Source organism: Centruroides vittatus, unplaced genomic scaffold (genome assembly GCF_030686945.1).
Source record: "Centruroides vittatus isolate TY-2023 unplaced genomic scaffold, ASM3068694v2 scaffold_752, whole genome shotgun sequence".
NCBI classification, from domain to species: Eukaryota; Metazoa; Arthropoda; class Arachnida; order Scorpiones; family Buthidae; genus Centruroides; species Centruroides vittatus.
This window is the reverse complement of record NW_027122716.1, coordinates 1,776,863-1,793,472: the sequence shown is the minus strand read 5'-3', so window position 1 is coordinate 1,793,472 and position 16,610 is coordinate 1,776,863. Positions and strand designations below refer to the sequence as shown.

Below are 16,610 nucleotides of genomic sequence, written 5' to 3'. Positions count from 1 at the left end.
TGGTATGGTATACATGGTATTCAGCAACCATATATATCAAATAATACTTCTATCATAGTGTTAGAAATTGTTTTTGGGCTACAATTTGAAAAAATTGTAAACCTATAAATTTCCATTGTTATCTGTTTGTCTTTCCTTAATCTCGAAAACTGAGTTAGATAGGTGAAAGCCGAGACCAGATATGGAAAGCTTAGGGGCATGAAACCCCAATTAACTATATACAAACTTTGATGCAAACTGGAAGTCACATTATTTCAATTAAAAAATTTCCCCTGAGAGGAATTATCCTTTCAGGGGAAATTTTTTGATAGATGACTGGCACAACTATTGCTAACAGGAATAGTATAATGTACAGGGTCAAGACACTATTAATTTGAGGTGGAAAGCATATATTTTAAATGAAATAAATTAAAAATATGATTAAAAATTGCATCCTGGCATTGTGACATCATCACAATGCCAGGATAGTTCTAAGCTATGAGCTGTTTTTTCATCGCATTTACAGGAAGATTTCCAAAGATTTAAACATACTTGTATCGTACAAAAGGAAACTCAGCATTTTCCACCTGCTATCTAACACTAAAGACAGCACTGAAGACGCAAGAGCAGCAGGGGTGTACGCATCCCACAGGATGATAGGTTCAACAGGATACTAACATATATTAGTTCTATGTACATATCGTTGTAAGCCAGGTTACGAGATTACAAGTATGATGTAGCAAAAGGAGACATTAAGATAGCTCTGGCCTGTTAGGCCACCGATCCAGGGATTTCCCCCTGTTGGGACACCTTACCCTAATACACAGGGTCTTTGACCGACAACATGTAAGATTATTGGAGGCTGAACTTTTGAACATGGCTACATTATATATACAGAACAGTTATTTCGTTTTACATTTCCTGAAGATGGCTGATAAAGTAGTGGTCAAAAACATTCAAATATTGAATTTGGGCATTTCTTTGCTGGAAATTTTGCATGTAGGTGTGATTCTCTGTCAGTATGAATATTGCTCCTTTTCATATTTTTTTAATAAAATAAATGATATTTGATATTTTTTTAATAAAATAAAGTTTGTTTTATTTATCTATCTTTGTATAGACTTGTTCCATCATATTTTACAGAAATATTCATGAAGGTTAAAATATTTTTCTCAAACAACAAATAAAATAATTCTTAGTAGAGCAATTGGCAACAAAACAATTTAAAGTGCTATATTTTGAGAGAGAATAATTATATTTTAAAGAAATATCAAAAGTAGATGGAAAATAATATTAATAAGATTTTTTTTAAGAAATACTTTTAAAGTATTTACATGTCATTAGGTTTCATATTAGAAATGATAAACAAAAATAATTTGTTTGCTAAAATGAACTTTTATCATTACTTTAAAGAAATTTATGGGCTTTCACAAATTTTCTTATAAACAGGTTTGTAAGAAAGTATGTAAATAAAATAAAGATAAATTTCCCAAAAATGTTGAAAGAAAAGATGAAATTTGATCACATGCCAGTCCAAACACAAACATTTCTACCACAGTTTTGCACAAACCTTTGTAGAATGGTGGGCATAAGCATCATACTACACAAACTTGTATTTGAAAAACACTGTTAAGGATTGTTCAAAACATTAATTTCTGATCTATGCACACACACACTTACACACTCTCTCTCCATTGAAATATTTCTCATCTGTAGCTGCACTTCTGCCAATATATACAATTGCTGGAAGCAGTTAGCAAAGCCAATTTTTGGAACTACCTTGAGATCTGCTATTGTGACTACTTGAACTTCATCAAATGTTGTGAAACATTGTCCTTTCAGCTGTTCCTTCATCTTGAAGAAAAGAAAGAAGTCTTCAGGTGCTATAGAGTTGTTATAGAGTAGGGCAGTTGTGGGAGCAATGACATATCAATTCTCAGACAAGTACTTTGACAAGAGCAGATTGCTGTGCTGGTTCATTGTCATGATGTAATTACCAAGTTTTTGAAGCCCATAACTCTTGTCATCATGAAGGCACTTCAGAATCTCCACATCAACATTTTGCATCAAGTGTTTCATAGCAGATGATGAGGTTCAAGCATCCCTGACAGGAGCTCTTGGTTGCAAAAAATGGCTTTGCTGACTGTTTTCAGCAATGGTACCAACATTGGCAGAATGGCATAGCTGCAGAAGGAAAGTAATTTGAAGGGTGGTATAATATAACTCTTTTCCTCTAATAAACAATTTTTTTATAATCTCTGTCTCAGAACTTGTTGGCTGAAGAGAGAGAGTATATGTGTGTGTACAGTGTTAACCAGGCTAATCACAGGTAATGGAAGCATGGATAATCTGAAAATCTGTTTTAATGAAAGCTAATTGATTTTTCTTTCATTTAGTTTTTAATTTCATATTAAATTTAACATAAGTTTATATATTATGCAGTGGCGTGCCGTGACATTTGATGATAGGGAAGCTGTGTTTCTGTAAGAAGCCGACTTTCAGGGGCAATCAATTAATTGCGCGTCAGGGGCCGTTCGTATTCGTTTGTTCGATAAGCCAGTAAAAACCGTATACTTCTTTAAATGTATTTTTAATAGATTATCTGACGTACTTAATAAATAACAGAGGTAATATATATCGAACTTTCTTATTAGATTCAATAAATTCCCTACGCCCTCTAAATGCCAATTCTTGCTTTGAGAAAAAACATATCACATCTATTAATTTAGATATACCTATTAATCGTAATTATCTTGTTATAATTTTCAATATTTATTTTATATTGTCTACCAAATTCTGTTCTATTTTGATTTCCAAATTGCTTCAATTTTACGAAAGAATCGTCATTCGTCATAAATTTTATCGTCAAAATGTTGAAATTTTTTTGTCGACGTATTTATATTTAATTCAGGCATTGGTCTTTCTCTTTTAATAATGTTTTCTTTTTCATTATACGGTCTCGAGCCAAAACTTTTTTAAAATAAATTTTTGAATCACTAGCCACGATATAAGGGCTAAAATTAAAATTATCAGAAAAAACTTACTTGGTAAAACAAAATGTGTGATGAATATACATACCTAGTACAAAAAATTCTTCAATTGTATGAATATACTTTTAAAGAAACTTATAATTAAATATATCTTTGTGAAGAAACGTACATAAAAATAACAAAATATTCTTTACTTTTTAAATCTTAAAACAATCCACTTAGTCAAATAGCTCCCTACGAGTGGCTAATGAATGAAATCAAAGACGGTTCAGGTAGGTGTGTGCGTGCCAAATCCCGAGGGTGCCGATACCGGTCAATGTCAAATGCCTCTTTTGTCGCGTCACTAGTATATGTCAAAGGACGCGACAGGGTTGTTGTAGATTTTAAACGTTTCTCACCACAGCTGTAAAAATCTAAATATGTTAAACTTAACAGATTGTCCGTCGTTCGTTTTCTAACTAATTCGTTTTAGGACCAAGTGTTCACGGAAATTTCCAAAATTTACAACTTTTCGGTCACTCTCATTGAACTGGAAAAATTTCTGTCTTTATTACATCTAATATTACGAAGAGATCAGACCCCACTGTACTCGGCAAGAGATTGGTTCAGTTAAGCTTCTGTTTAAGTAAAATTTCGGCTCTTTCATCAGGGTTTTCTTTATGTTTCTAATTCCCTAGTTGCTTAATTATTTAACTTCTCTTCTTAAGTAGAAATAAGTCGAAACCGGTTACTTTGTACTCGAATACATGTAGCCTTGGGAAAGAAGTGGAAAGAAATTTTTATGACAACCGATACATAAATCGTAAATTTAAGGAAAATAAATTCTAGAGCTTTTTTTGTACCATTGTACGTCTCATTCATTAAATTTGGTTGTAAATGATGCTGCCAAAGTAACAGTTAATTTTTTAACACTATACTAGAATCGTACACGTTTTTTCTGCATCCCCTTACGGATGGGATGTACTAAATCGTAATATCACCGGTTTCACATTGAAATCCGTAAGTAATATAAGATGGGAGAGCGGAATAAACGCATCAAATATTTTAATGGATTTTTTTTAAACTCCTGTCAACTATACAGAACTATCATAAAAACATGCCAGTAAACTCCTATCGGTTGGGTTAAGTTATAAATGTAGTCTAGGGTGGGCAACCTTTTTTATAACATGGGCCAGAATAAATTTTACGTTTTTTCCGCGGGCCTTAGTAGTTAATTGACGCCTTCTTGTGACTCGTAATTTTTTTAGTCTGCAAATATGAAATAAATAAATAAAAAGTTAATTACTACATTTATTTCTCTTATCGTTTTCGAAAATTACAAAGAATTGGAAAAATAACCAATTTAATAATCTATTAAAGATCTCGTGGGCCGGATAGAAACTGTTCGCGAGCCGTAGCTGGCCTGCGGGCCAGGGGTTGCCTGCCGTTGATCTAGTCTGCTCGTGATTCACATAATCAGGCAAGGGTGGCCGAATATCTAGCAGGCGGCTAACAGCCCACAACCGCTCCGGGATATAAGGTTGGACTCTTTACGCGTGTGTTGCTTCTACCAGCTAAACCGTGACGTTGGTGCTCTGTAAAGCGCATGCGCCAATGCCTATAATCTGGCTGCTTGGAAGTTGACAGGCAGGCGGCTAACAGCCCACAACCGCTCCGGGATATAAGGTGGACTCTTTACGCGTGTGTTGCTTCTAACAGCTAAACCGGGTGAGGTTGGTGCACTGTAAACCGCATATGCTAATGCCTATATAATCTGACTGATTGTAAACTGACCCGGTTTCGACATTTCTTCCGCCACCGAATTATTCGATTATACAATAGCAATCTTATCATTTTTTTCACATGTAGTATAGAAATTTGTAAAAGATACATAATGCAGTTATAATAAAATATTAATTTTAATTAATTCAAAGTACGTTAAAATATGAAAATTTATATTTTATAAAATACAAGGGAAGGTCATTGGAAGGTGGAATCGGTGCTTCCATCGCTTCCAATGACGGCACACCACTGATATTATGAATAAAAGTACTTTGGCAACAGTAATTAATTTAATTAACAGAAAATGTAGAAAAATTTATTGAACTAGTGCCATTCACTTCATAATCAATTTTTTTGTACAATAAAACTCCTCAAAAATGAAACCCAAGTAAACAGAAACCTGCCAAATCAGAAAAAAATATTTGGTACAATGTGATTCCAGTTTATATAGGTTTTTATTAACTGAGAATGACAGGTTGCCAGCTAGATATTGTTGTAAAACATCATTAATTTTGCAATATTAAAAATTTATTGATAAGGAAATAATTCAAAATATTTTCTTCAAACAATTTTACAACTTATTTAATAATAATATAAAAAAAATACAGTATACACATATGTAAAGCCATATTGTTCAAGAATCAACTGTACTTACTTTACTTGTTAGGCCATTTAGTTTGTCTTGACATTCTGGAAGTAATTCAGGCACTCAACATACCATTTTAAATGGCAAGAGTTAACAATGCAGATTTTTAAAAATTTTAATGTTGATATTTGTATTCCCAATGTAAATTTTTATTGAGATATATGCATGCTCAGATAATTTGCACATGAATAATTCAGAGTACACTATATATTGATAAGAAATTAAATGCTTTGAACTGTTCTAATAGTTCTTTTCCTTACAATATTGCTTAACTTTAGAAATGATAAACTTTAATTAAAATTACAAGTTAAATCATAAAGCATTCAACAATTAACATTTATTTGAAGTTTATTATTTCTACAGACAAGTAATGTTTTGAGTTTGTTTTTATTAAATTTATTTTTCATTTTGTACTATCAAAATTGTAATGTGGAAATGAAATTTGCTTCTGTCAGAAGATGTAAGATTTATCTTATAGTCAGAACATATTCTGCCCTTCTGCTTTCTGTATACTCTGGCAAGGAGTAAAGGCAAAATAAAATAAAATGTATCATTTAATATTTAATAATTTGTTTTACAGAGAAATTTCATGAATTAATTTTAATTATTTTGAATAAATAAAATATGTATAATTTTTTTTTCTATTTAGGTAATCATCCAGAATGGAAGTATATGAAATCAATTAGCCAATCATCTCATTCTAATCACGTACAAGAAAAAAAGTGTGATCTAGATAGTTTAGAAGTTGAAATAGACACAAAACATTCATCAGAAATACCAAGAAATTACAATGAAGGTATTTTGAAATTCTGTAATATAAATGAGTAAAATTAAATAAGTAAAAGGAATCTTATATATATATATATAAATAAGAACTTAAGGGTTAACTAATTTGTAGTTTATACTTTGTTGTGTTCTTAATTAAGTCATTCTTAAATTTTTGTGGAAAAAATATTGAAATATTTTATGTAATTATTAATAAAAGATTTTTATGAAATAATCTCACTACTAGTTAACGTTTTATTTATATTTGTTATGAAGTTCAAAAAGATGAAAAAGAAACAAAATTAAATGTTTTAATGAAACATTTTATTTGAAAATAGATGGTCATTTTTCCAATTTATTTACATGATTATTAATAATTACTGTTATATTCTCCAACAAACATTTATAATTATTTATTAAAATGTAATAGGAATTTATTAGTAATGACAAATCATCATTTTTATATATCCTTCAAATGAACTAACTTATTTAGATTTGCTGGCTTATTTGAAGGCCACAAAATAATGTTAATTAGTATAATTTCTTGCAAATAACCCATATATTATCTGTGTTTTAGTCATTTGAAAGAGGATATGAATTATTTGTCTATTTTAAATTGCAATTATGAGCTCACCAAACAGCTTTTCCTTTGTCTAAACTTACCAAGAAGGCATTTAGAAAATGTAAAAAGTCATATTTGTGTCATCTTGATTTTTCTAGAAATTAGCAAAGACAGATAAGTATGCATCATCATTAATTTGCTCACTTTTTTTATGTTAGTTGATATTTAATTGATATTATTAGACATTTCTACTTAAAATTATATCTTGAAAACTAATAAAGTTTTAATAATTCATCTATATATATATTTACAATGACTCTCAGAGAGTTGTTTATTTAGTAGAAGCAACCTATTGATTTTGTACATGATAATTCTCTTTAGTGACTAAGAACTAAATGATCAAATTTCAAACCAATGTTGTTGAATATTGTAAAGTCTATGTGCATGTGTCTTAGTAAAATTAACAACAATGACATCAATAGAAGTTTTTATTTACAGCTTATTTATACTCTGTATCTGGTATGATGATTATTCTCACCCAGTACCATACTAGCCATATTGCCACTTGAACTTATCTTGATTCTAGATAGCTCTTCAAACATCAAATATACTATGTTTATTATCCATGTTAAAATCTTTTTCTATTTTATTTATTTTCAGTTTATTTTACATTTATCATCATTATCATTCATTATCTATCCGAGTTACTTCCTAAACTGTACTAATTTACTTTAAACAAGGTAAATTAGTTCTGAATTGAAAATGTTATCATGTAAAAAACATCAAAAGTTAAGCTGTCAAACATTATTTACTGCATAATTTTAACATTTACACATCTTTAATTATTAAAGTATAAAACTACATACTGACATTAGGAATACCTGATTTGTCTAAGTAGATGAATAAATTCAAATGTATCTTCTTTGTAAGTGCATGATGAAGAGCTATCATTGAGAAAAAGTGTGGTAAATTTTTATACCTTTTCAGTTCTTAGATTCTGAAAATATCAACTTGTCTCTTGTAAATATTTATACTTTTTATCTTAAAGCTTTTGTATCTCTAATTATGATCTCTGTAGCTATATTTAGAAAACCTAGTTAGCACATCTCTATCAGAAAAAAACAGTTGAACCTTGACTTTGGCAAGTTTAACTTTATCAGAAATGATTATTTGTGAATTTTCCATCAGTAACTAAATGGAAATTTTTTAGAATTTTGTAGTCTACTGTGAAAAATCACAGATGACACACACAAACTAGAAAATGTAAAGAAAAATTAAGTTTAATAATACATATAAATTATTTTATTCATTTATAATTTACTAATCTATTCTATTTTTTACTACCATAAATATATACAAACATATTTATCATCAGTATAAAAAGTTAAATTTTGTAAAAAGTTTCAATGTGCTAAAGAACTGTGGACTATGCATTCTATTTAGAGATGCCAGGCTCTGTCTCAGTATTAGCCAGCTTCATTCATGTTTTCTCTCTCAATGTGCAGTGTATCTTGCATTTTTTGCAACTTTAATTATAAAAGTTTGTAAAACACAGTACTGTAATATGTATAATTGTGTTGTAAAAGTGTGTGTTACAGTACAGTATATTGTTTGACTTTTTGTGTGTTAAATGTAGTCAACAGGTTAAAGAGTTAAGGTTTAGAGCCTCAAAATATTTATGGTCTTTTCACTTTCATAGGAGTCCTGTGCTCCCAAACCCTGTTATTGTGGAGGGCCAACTGTATTTCCAATCTACTCTATATATCATGAATAGAATCATATTGGATATACCCTTAATTTTCTGCTTTAAAACAACATATAAAAATATATATTAGATTATTTTATTACAAAATTATAATTATAAAACTGAAATAGGTGTGTTATTAGAAAAGTTAACTTATTTTTTAATTTTTAGATAAAAGAAGTAATGAAGATGGTATGGAGCAGTCAATGTCAGAATTTCAAAGGAGTATTCCAGAAGGTAATAGTAAAATTATGTATATTTTATTATAATAATTGTAAATTTTATACAGTTTTTAATAAAAGAAATTATAAATTCTTCTATGTAAACCAAAATGAATAAATAAAAAGTAAAGGATTAAAATATTGATTATAGTAGTCAATATTATAAATAATGTATGCCATATAAAATAACAAATTGGTAGTACTTGTAGTACTAAAAGAATAGTTGCGTATGAACTTTTAAGATATAATAATGTGAGAACTGAAGGGACTCCAGAATAACCTCGTCCTTCATTCAAGATGGAAAGGTAAAAAAAAAGATTCAAGAAATCTTTTTCTAAGAGTTCTGACACCAGTTAAGATAAAACAGTTTTGCATCTTAAGGTGCAATTAGACTTTTTCGAGTGGAAAAATATATTAAAATTTTCTAGAATTTTAGGAGGTAATTTGAAACATGGGTCAATGATAGACTTAGGTATAAAGAAAATTAGATGAAATTAATGATTAAAATACATTTATTAACAAAATTAATTATACTTTATATATATATATATATATAAAGGAATAAATTTGGAAATAACATAACAATTTTAAGGGATCAAAACATGTATTTACAATAAATTTTGAAAGGAGAAAATTTAAATATCAACACACTAGCTTATATACTATTTTGAGAGCAAATTTACAATAAATTATATTATTTTCTTGTATGTGAAAGTTCAATGTTGGATGATAATTATTATTCAACCGAAGCACAAAATTAAAATTATCTTTAGTCTGGGATAATATCCTTCTGGTTCTGGGATAGTCCTTTCATAATGATTTCTAAGTCCGGGATAATATCTAGCTAATATTGCCAGCTAATATTTATTGTAAAGCAGTGACGAATTTAACTAGATCCAGAGCTAAGCTAGATTTTTTAAGGTTTTCTATATATACAACCCAGTGTGTTCGGTAGTTGAATAATATACAGTGATAGAGTATTTAAAAATAACTATGATGTTAAGTTTCATGAAATATGAAGCATCTTTTATTTTTAATAAGCAAAATTTATTAATTATTTATTGCTGAATAATCTAAGATGATAAGTTATTTTTCATGTAAAGACACAAAGTAAAATAATGTGTTTATTTTTAGCATGATTGTTTTTACCTTTTAAACATGATTTCAATATACAACTTTCTTAATGAAATGCAAGCTTTATATTCAATATCTCAGTACTTGGAAATTCAAAAGTTTAGTATAATTGCAAACTTTCATTATATTAAAAATTAAATCAAATTTTTAAATTTATTTTTTATTTCATATTCTATGATTATAGTAGAAATATGTTAAGTGTATTGCAGGTATGCTATGATAATGTTACGTCTTAGTATTCAGGAAATTTTTAATTTTCTGAATATTAGTAGATTTTTAAATTTCTAAAATCAGATTTTAGAAATAAAAAAAAAAAAAATTAATTCCAGCTGCCAATAATTTTCAATAAAATTTTTAAAAAGTTGTAAAAATCAATGAGGTAAATTATGTTTAAAAAGATTTTTATTCATAATTTTAAATTAAATTTGAATTTTTATTTAATAGATATAAGAAATCCTGAAGACAATTTAGAATTTGAAATTGGGCAGATGCCAGATATGTTAAGAAATACAGAAGGTAAGAGTCATTTACATAATTTTCTAAAAATTTGTTGATTTGTTTAATACAATTATAAGTATATTAGGAATACCAGAGACTGTGGTCTGTAATACAGTTGAAGGTAGAGAACCAGATTCTCCCAGTACTTCAGCATCACAGCTTTCAGATGTTTTATTTTCTACGTCTTCGACGTCGACTGATGAGGAAAAACATTCTTCTCCGTATGTACACTGTTTTTTAATTAAAATAATGCATTACAGATAAAAACATAGTATTATTAATATAATTTTTATGGTTCAAAATATAATTATAAAAGTATGTCTTGAAATAGTACTAGTAAAGTAAGTTACATCAAGAAACTGGAAACAATGTTTCTCAATGTAGTTAGCCTGGGTGAGCAGTTTGAACAGTAATTTGTCACAAATAAAAGACCAGTTCCAGAAGGTTCCAGAACTATGTCACTACCACAAATTGCTAGTGAGATATTCCAGAAAGTTCTAGAATATTTTGATTGAAGAAAATTGTGGAAAATTTCCCCCTTATTAGAGCTAGTGAAAGGTGCCATCTAGTGGGGATGAATTAGATTTATGAAAATTTGAATTAAAGAAAATAATCAGTTTTATAATTGAAACGATGTTCAGTTCTTATTTAATTAAATGTTGAATGCTTACCAAAATTATACTAGTAACAAATGTTTGGTTAGAAAGTTTATTAATAATTAAAATATATTCACATAAACTTTAAGTATAACAAAATTCATACCTAAATGCTAATTCCAGCAGTAAATGAACAAGAAACTTTAATGTTTGAAAGTTTTCAGCTTTTTTTAGAGGCCCTCCTCAGGAATGTACAAAAATAAACAGTTCTATCTCTAAAAGAAGCCAAAAATGTTGGAACATTAAAGTTTCTTGTTCATTTACTGCTGGAATTAGCATTTAGGTGTGAATTTTGTTAGTATAGTTCCAGTTTATATGTGCTGGTTTTTTTAAGTATAATTTGGCAACTCTAATATTTAATTTATTCTTATAATTATTTATTGATACAGTTAAGTGATATTCTGTATTAAGTTCACATGGAATATAATTCTATTTCTAAAAGAAGAAATTTGTTTTATTCAGGTCCTATGTTTTTTAACTAGAATTCTTTTCTTCTTATACAGTTCAAGTAAAAGATCCAAAATATTGAAAATGAAAGGAAAGTACAAGAGCCGTAAATTAATTGAAGCCGAAAAAAAGTCATATGAATTAAAATGGAAAAAACTGCAAATGGAAATTGAAGTAGCACAATCCATGAAAACATTAATTACATCCCTTGCTGATTTAGTAAGTCGAATCCAACCTCCATTTCCTGGACAATCTTCTACAGTTCCAAACTGGACAATGCCAACCCCTTATTCTTTTGTACAAAATTATCCACAGCCAATGCCTTCTTCCCCCGTATCTCAACAGTGTGTATGTAATAATCGAAAATCATCTCAATCCATAAATGGAATGCCATCATCTAATCAACCTTTTGTAAATCATTCTAAAGACTCATCATTTAATAATCTACACAATAATGGTATAAATGAAAATACTTGAATAACAATTTAATAGCAGTTATTTTAAATTTAGTTTATTTTCTAATGTTAGATCATTTAAGAAAGGGTAATTAATAACTTTGTAGAAAATTAAATATTGTGTAAAAATTCATTCCAAAGATTTAAAGAAATTTTTTTTAATATACAATTTATATATACATACATATATATATATGTATAAATCTCATCTATATATAATCTATTTCTTTAAAAGTTTTATTACTATTCTCTTTTTTTTCCCATATTTAATACCATCTAAATGATATATTTTTATACTCTTTCTAGAAAATAGAAATTTCCTGTATGTTAAATATATTCATGTAAAGTAGGATTTAAATGTGAATTATTATTCAGATTTTGTCAGATGTTGATAAAGTGAAATGAATAGGTGTACTTGGAATTGAAGAATATATGAAAAACGTCAAAAATATGAAGAATATAATTTACCAAATGACCAATAATTGAATATTAATGTGACTTGAATTGAAACTGATTGAAAGGAGGAATGAAAATTTTTTTAAAATTAAGTTATAACTGCTTTATTAAACTATACTGGTAACTATACACTTCAGATCACATTCAAAAAAACTAATAATGACTGTGATAATTAAATGCACAATATAATTGAATTGAGTGACCTGTATGGCTGTCTCTTAAGCTAGGTTTACATTGGCATATGAACTGCTATTAAGTGGATATAAACTTCCACTTTGTCTCCTTTTAGCAAATGTTTGACCAGTTTGTTAGGAGTTGAGAATATCTCAACTTTTGCCAAAGTTTGGTCTAAAACCTTTGAAAGTTTAAGGTTTGAAACCTTTTTAACTTTTTTCTGTGAAACGTTTTTAACCCAAAATTAAATTTAATTTTGTACAAGTTAGCCTATTTGCTTACTTTTCAATCAATTAATTTACTATTATTAATAATCAATCCAAAGTTTTAGCCTGAAATTGATCCAGTTTTAATGATTTAAAAATGCACAGTAATTTGATAATAATTCAAATAATCTTAAAATGTTTAATGTTTTAAGATTATTAGAAACATTTTTGTAGGCTCACTTAAAATATTAATCACTGCAAATCTTAAATACGAGAAGAAATCTTTGCCAATTACATTTTTCTAGAAATATAATTACAATTCTGAAATTTCAAAATATACATATGAGAGGGCAGTTTCTTTTGTGTTACCTTAGCAGTTTCCAACATTTTCTGATGAAAACACAATGGAAATACAGGCATTTGGATGGTGTTCTGTCAATTTCCAAGCCAAAGAACATAACATAAAGCATGTGAAATTTATTGAGAAATGAGTACTATGTATGGAGACAATTGTTCATTACAGTGTTCAGGGAGAAAAAAGAGCATCCTGGATGCTTTGCCATACAATCCAAATCTAGCATATTTTGATTATCACTTGCTGACCTCCTCTTGAGGAGGCCAAAAAGACTCCTTAAGAAGGGGTTAGCCAGTCACCACTTTTAAGTTGATAACAATGTAAAGACTGCAGTTTGACTGGGTTTGTATAAGTAGCTGGACATTTTATGAGAGTGGTATCCAAAAATTTGTGCCATAATGGGAGAAATGTTTGGCCTCTCTTGGAAACTACGTGGAAATGTAGGGTATCAACTTGGCTTTCAAATGTATATTTTGAAATTCTGAAATAATAGTCAACTTTTGAGAGAAAAACAGTTGGCAAAGTCCTTCTTGTAATAGGTCTCAATCTAAATTAATGGATATGTATTGACTTACGTTAGGCATGGGAAATCTTTCTATAGTGAAAGGTCACATGAGTGTTTGACATGAGATGGGTTGAAACACTAAAAAAATTAGATTTTTTGCAGCATTATAATATAAGCAATAACATTATATAACTTTTTATTCATTTAAAATTGCAGAGGAAAAATTTAACAAAAATATTTGTATTTACTGCACTTAATTTTACTAAGAACTTTGAGATTACAACTTTGATCAATTTTTCAACACAGTTAATTAAACTTGTTAATTAATTACAATTAGCTTTCACAGAATTATAAATGGGACACAAATACTAATTTTGTGGATAACTAATTTTCAAATTTACTTATAACCTTATGACTTGTTCAATGGACATTTGGATTTACTCTAAATTACTTATGACTAAATGAAAGACATCTACAGTAGGTATTAAAATTCATCTAAATTGTTATATAACTTATATGATTTTTAGTGTCTGTCCCAACTCTACTTATAACAATTATTTCTATGGATCTTGAAAGTATACAGAGGATAGAGTTATATAGGGCCACAAGTTGCCACTCGCTGTCTTATGTATTGCCTGTTATGTTGAGACATTTGACTTTTTTCCCTTGTATACAACTTTAAATTTAATTTTATTCTTTTTAGAACTAAATTAAAACTTAAAACAGCAGATTAAAATGTTTATTATAAAATATATATGGTTGATATATATTTTATAATATAATTACCATAAAATATATAATTTATTAAATGAACTAATAGTGAATTTATAATTTAAGATAATTCAGTTATGCTTATAAGTTGTAACCTAGTTCTGCTTAGCTTCATGTTACTGATTAGTTTGGACATAACATTTAATATGAATAAGGATAGGCTTTAACTTGATTTCAAAATAAGCAACACACAAATACTGCATGATTATTTTCCAAATAATGCTGTATTAAATGTATATTTTGAACCAAGATAAATTTTAAAATATTTCCTTCCTCCACATTTTATGCATGGAAATGCATTGTATATTATGTACTTGAACACTTCATGTTAAAAATAAATAAATCTTTTATTTATATCTTGAATAGATTGAAGGACTTAAGTTATTTGCTTACAATAAAATCTTTTCATCGAGTTGCAATTTGAAAAACTCGTAGACCTATAAATTCCCACTGTCTTTCCTTAATCTTGAGAATGAAGTTAGATAGATGAAAGATGAGACCAGATATGGAAACCATAGAGGCAGGCCCGATTAACTATATACAAACTTAGTAATTTAACGAATTAAGTTTTTGTTCCTGTATTAATGGTTAATATTTTACTTAATTGTTTAATTTTATTAAAAGAATGTAACTCTATTTTATTTATAGTATTTGTTTATTTCTCATATATTTTATTAATAAGAACAAACATTAAAATGAATAGCATATTAAAAGTTTGGTTATTTTAGCCTAATTATCACTAAATGTTGAGGGGGTGAAATCAGAAGTTTTACATAGGCTATATTGGGAGTAACTATGAAAACTTTGAAGCAGATCACTCAAAGGATTTAGAACTGTGTAGAGAACAGACACGTGGATAGACACTCTATTTTACATATTTATAGATATAACTTGCATAAAAAATAAACCAAAGATAAAACATTTATTTGAGATATACATGATGTCTGATGAGATATACATGATTCCAAAAGTCTGTTCACTGAGATAGATTTTAAAATGATTTACTTGGAAGAGCTGCATGTTATTATTTTGTGATTCTACAAATTTTATATATTAGTAACATCAGTTGGTCCAGTCAGCCTTAAATATCAATTCAAATCACATTACTATTTAATAATTGAGACATTTAGGATTTGTTATCCGGTTTTTAGCATAATATACCAATTACAATAGAGTCCGAATTATCTAATTTAAAACAGGACTGATAGAAGATCCAGTATCACAAATTCTGGATAATGCAATAATATAAATTTTTAATATTTTAACTGATTAAAATACAATATTGTTAAACACAAACTGTCTTAAAATTTAAATAAAAAAGTATGTGGAAAATTTTAAGCATGTTATTACTGATGTCAGATAATCGGGTTCTGTTGATTATTCAGTTTTAATTGATTAAAGCCAAGCTTCATTTTATAAAATATTTTTAGTAAAATGATATAATGATAAAAATTTTTAAGGATTTTTTTAATAGTGAATGATTAATTTATAATCATTAGAAAATTGAACTTGTGCGCTTTATGAATTATTTTATATTCCAATCATTGGTCTTTCCTTATAGGAAAATAAATAATTTATTATTATTTTTGTGTTGTTTTTGATCTTTACACTATTTTTAAAGGAAGAAAAATATTTTACTTAAATGAACTTTTTTTTTAATGAAGAAAATATAATCTAGGATAAGTTTTTTGACTCGATTTATCTTTTTCAATTATATGTATTATTAAATTTCAGGAAATGACAATTTCAAAAGTAAACAAGCTAACGTGCAATTTTTTCCAAGAAGAAGTATTCACTAAATTGTTTTCATAAGAGTAGAGAAGGGACAGGGAAGAGCATACAGGAAGCTAAATGAGAAAGGGTGCATTGAACTCCACTAATACATGGTAAATATGTAATTACAAAACTAACAAACTTATCAACAAACAGTTAAATGTTAATTCAATATTAATATTAGCCATAAATTAAAAATGCTGCTGTTTCATTCATCATCATTACAGGCTATTAGAATATTAATATATATATATATATACTCGTACTATCCCCAGGTGACTAAATTCACAATACACCTGTTTCTCTCATTCGCATTAAATAAAAACTACTACTACTACCACCAAAATAAAGTATATTGATCCATATAAAAGAAATGAATAAGTGTTATACTACTGTCTACGACTGGTATAAATTTAAATACAGTACTTCAATAAGGGTTTTCAGATATTGTCTATACCAAGTGGACGACCTATTGTACTTTTGTGTATTTAAATTTGTGTATTTTATTATAT

The 16,610-nt window shown here is 28.1% G+C and overlaps 1 protein-coding gene across 1 annotated transcript in view; it reads left to right on the top strand.

The window, feature by feature from the left end:
• The window catches only part of LOC136989674 (uncharacterized), a 40,223-nt gene extending 23,904 nt beyond the window's left edge, over positions 1–16,319 (top strand). The window contains exons 5-10 of the mRNA XM_067287896.1: positions 6,026–6,172; positions 8,619–8,684; positions 10,247–10,318; positions 10,386–10,521; positions 11,460–11,860; positions 16,060–16,319. Of these exons, the coding sequence (XP_067143997.1) occupies positions 6,026–6,172; positions 8,619–8,684; positions 10,247–10,318; positions 10,386–10,521; positions 11,460–11,860; positions 16,060–16,124 (887 nt within the window). The 3' untranslated portion in view covers positions 16,125–16,319. The remainder of the gene's footprint in view (positions 1–6,025; positions 6,173–8,618; positions 8,685–10,246; positions 10,319–10,385; positions 10,522–11,459; positions 11,861–16,059) is intronic.
• The last annotated feature ends 291 nt before the right edge of the window (positions 16,320–16,610 follow it).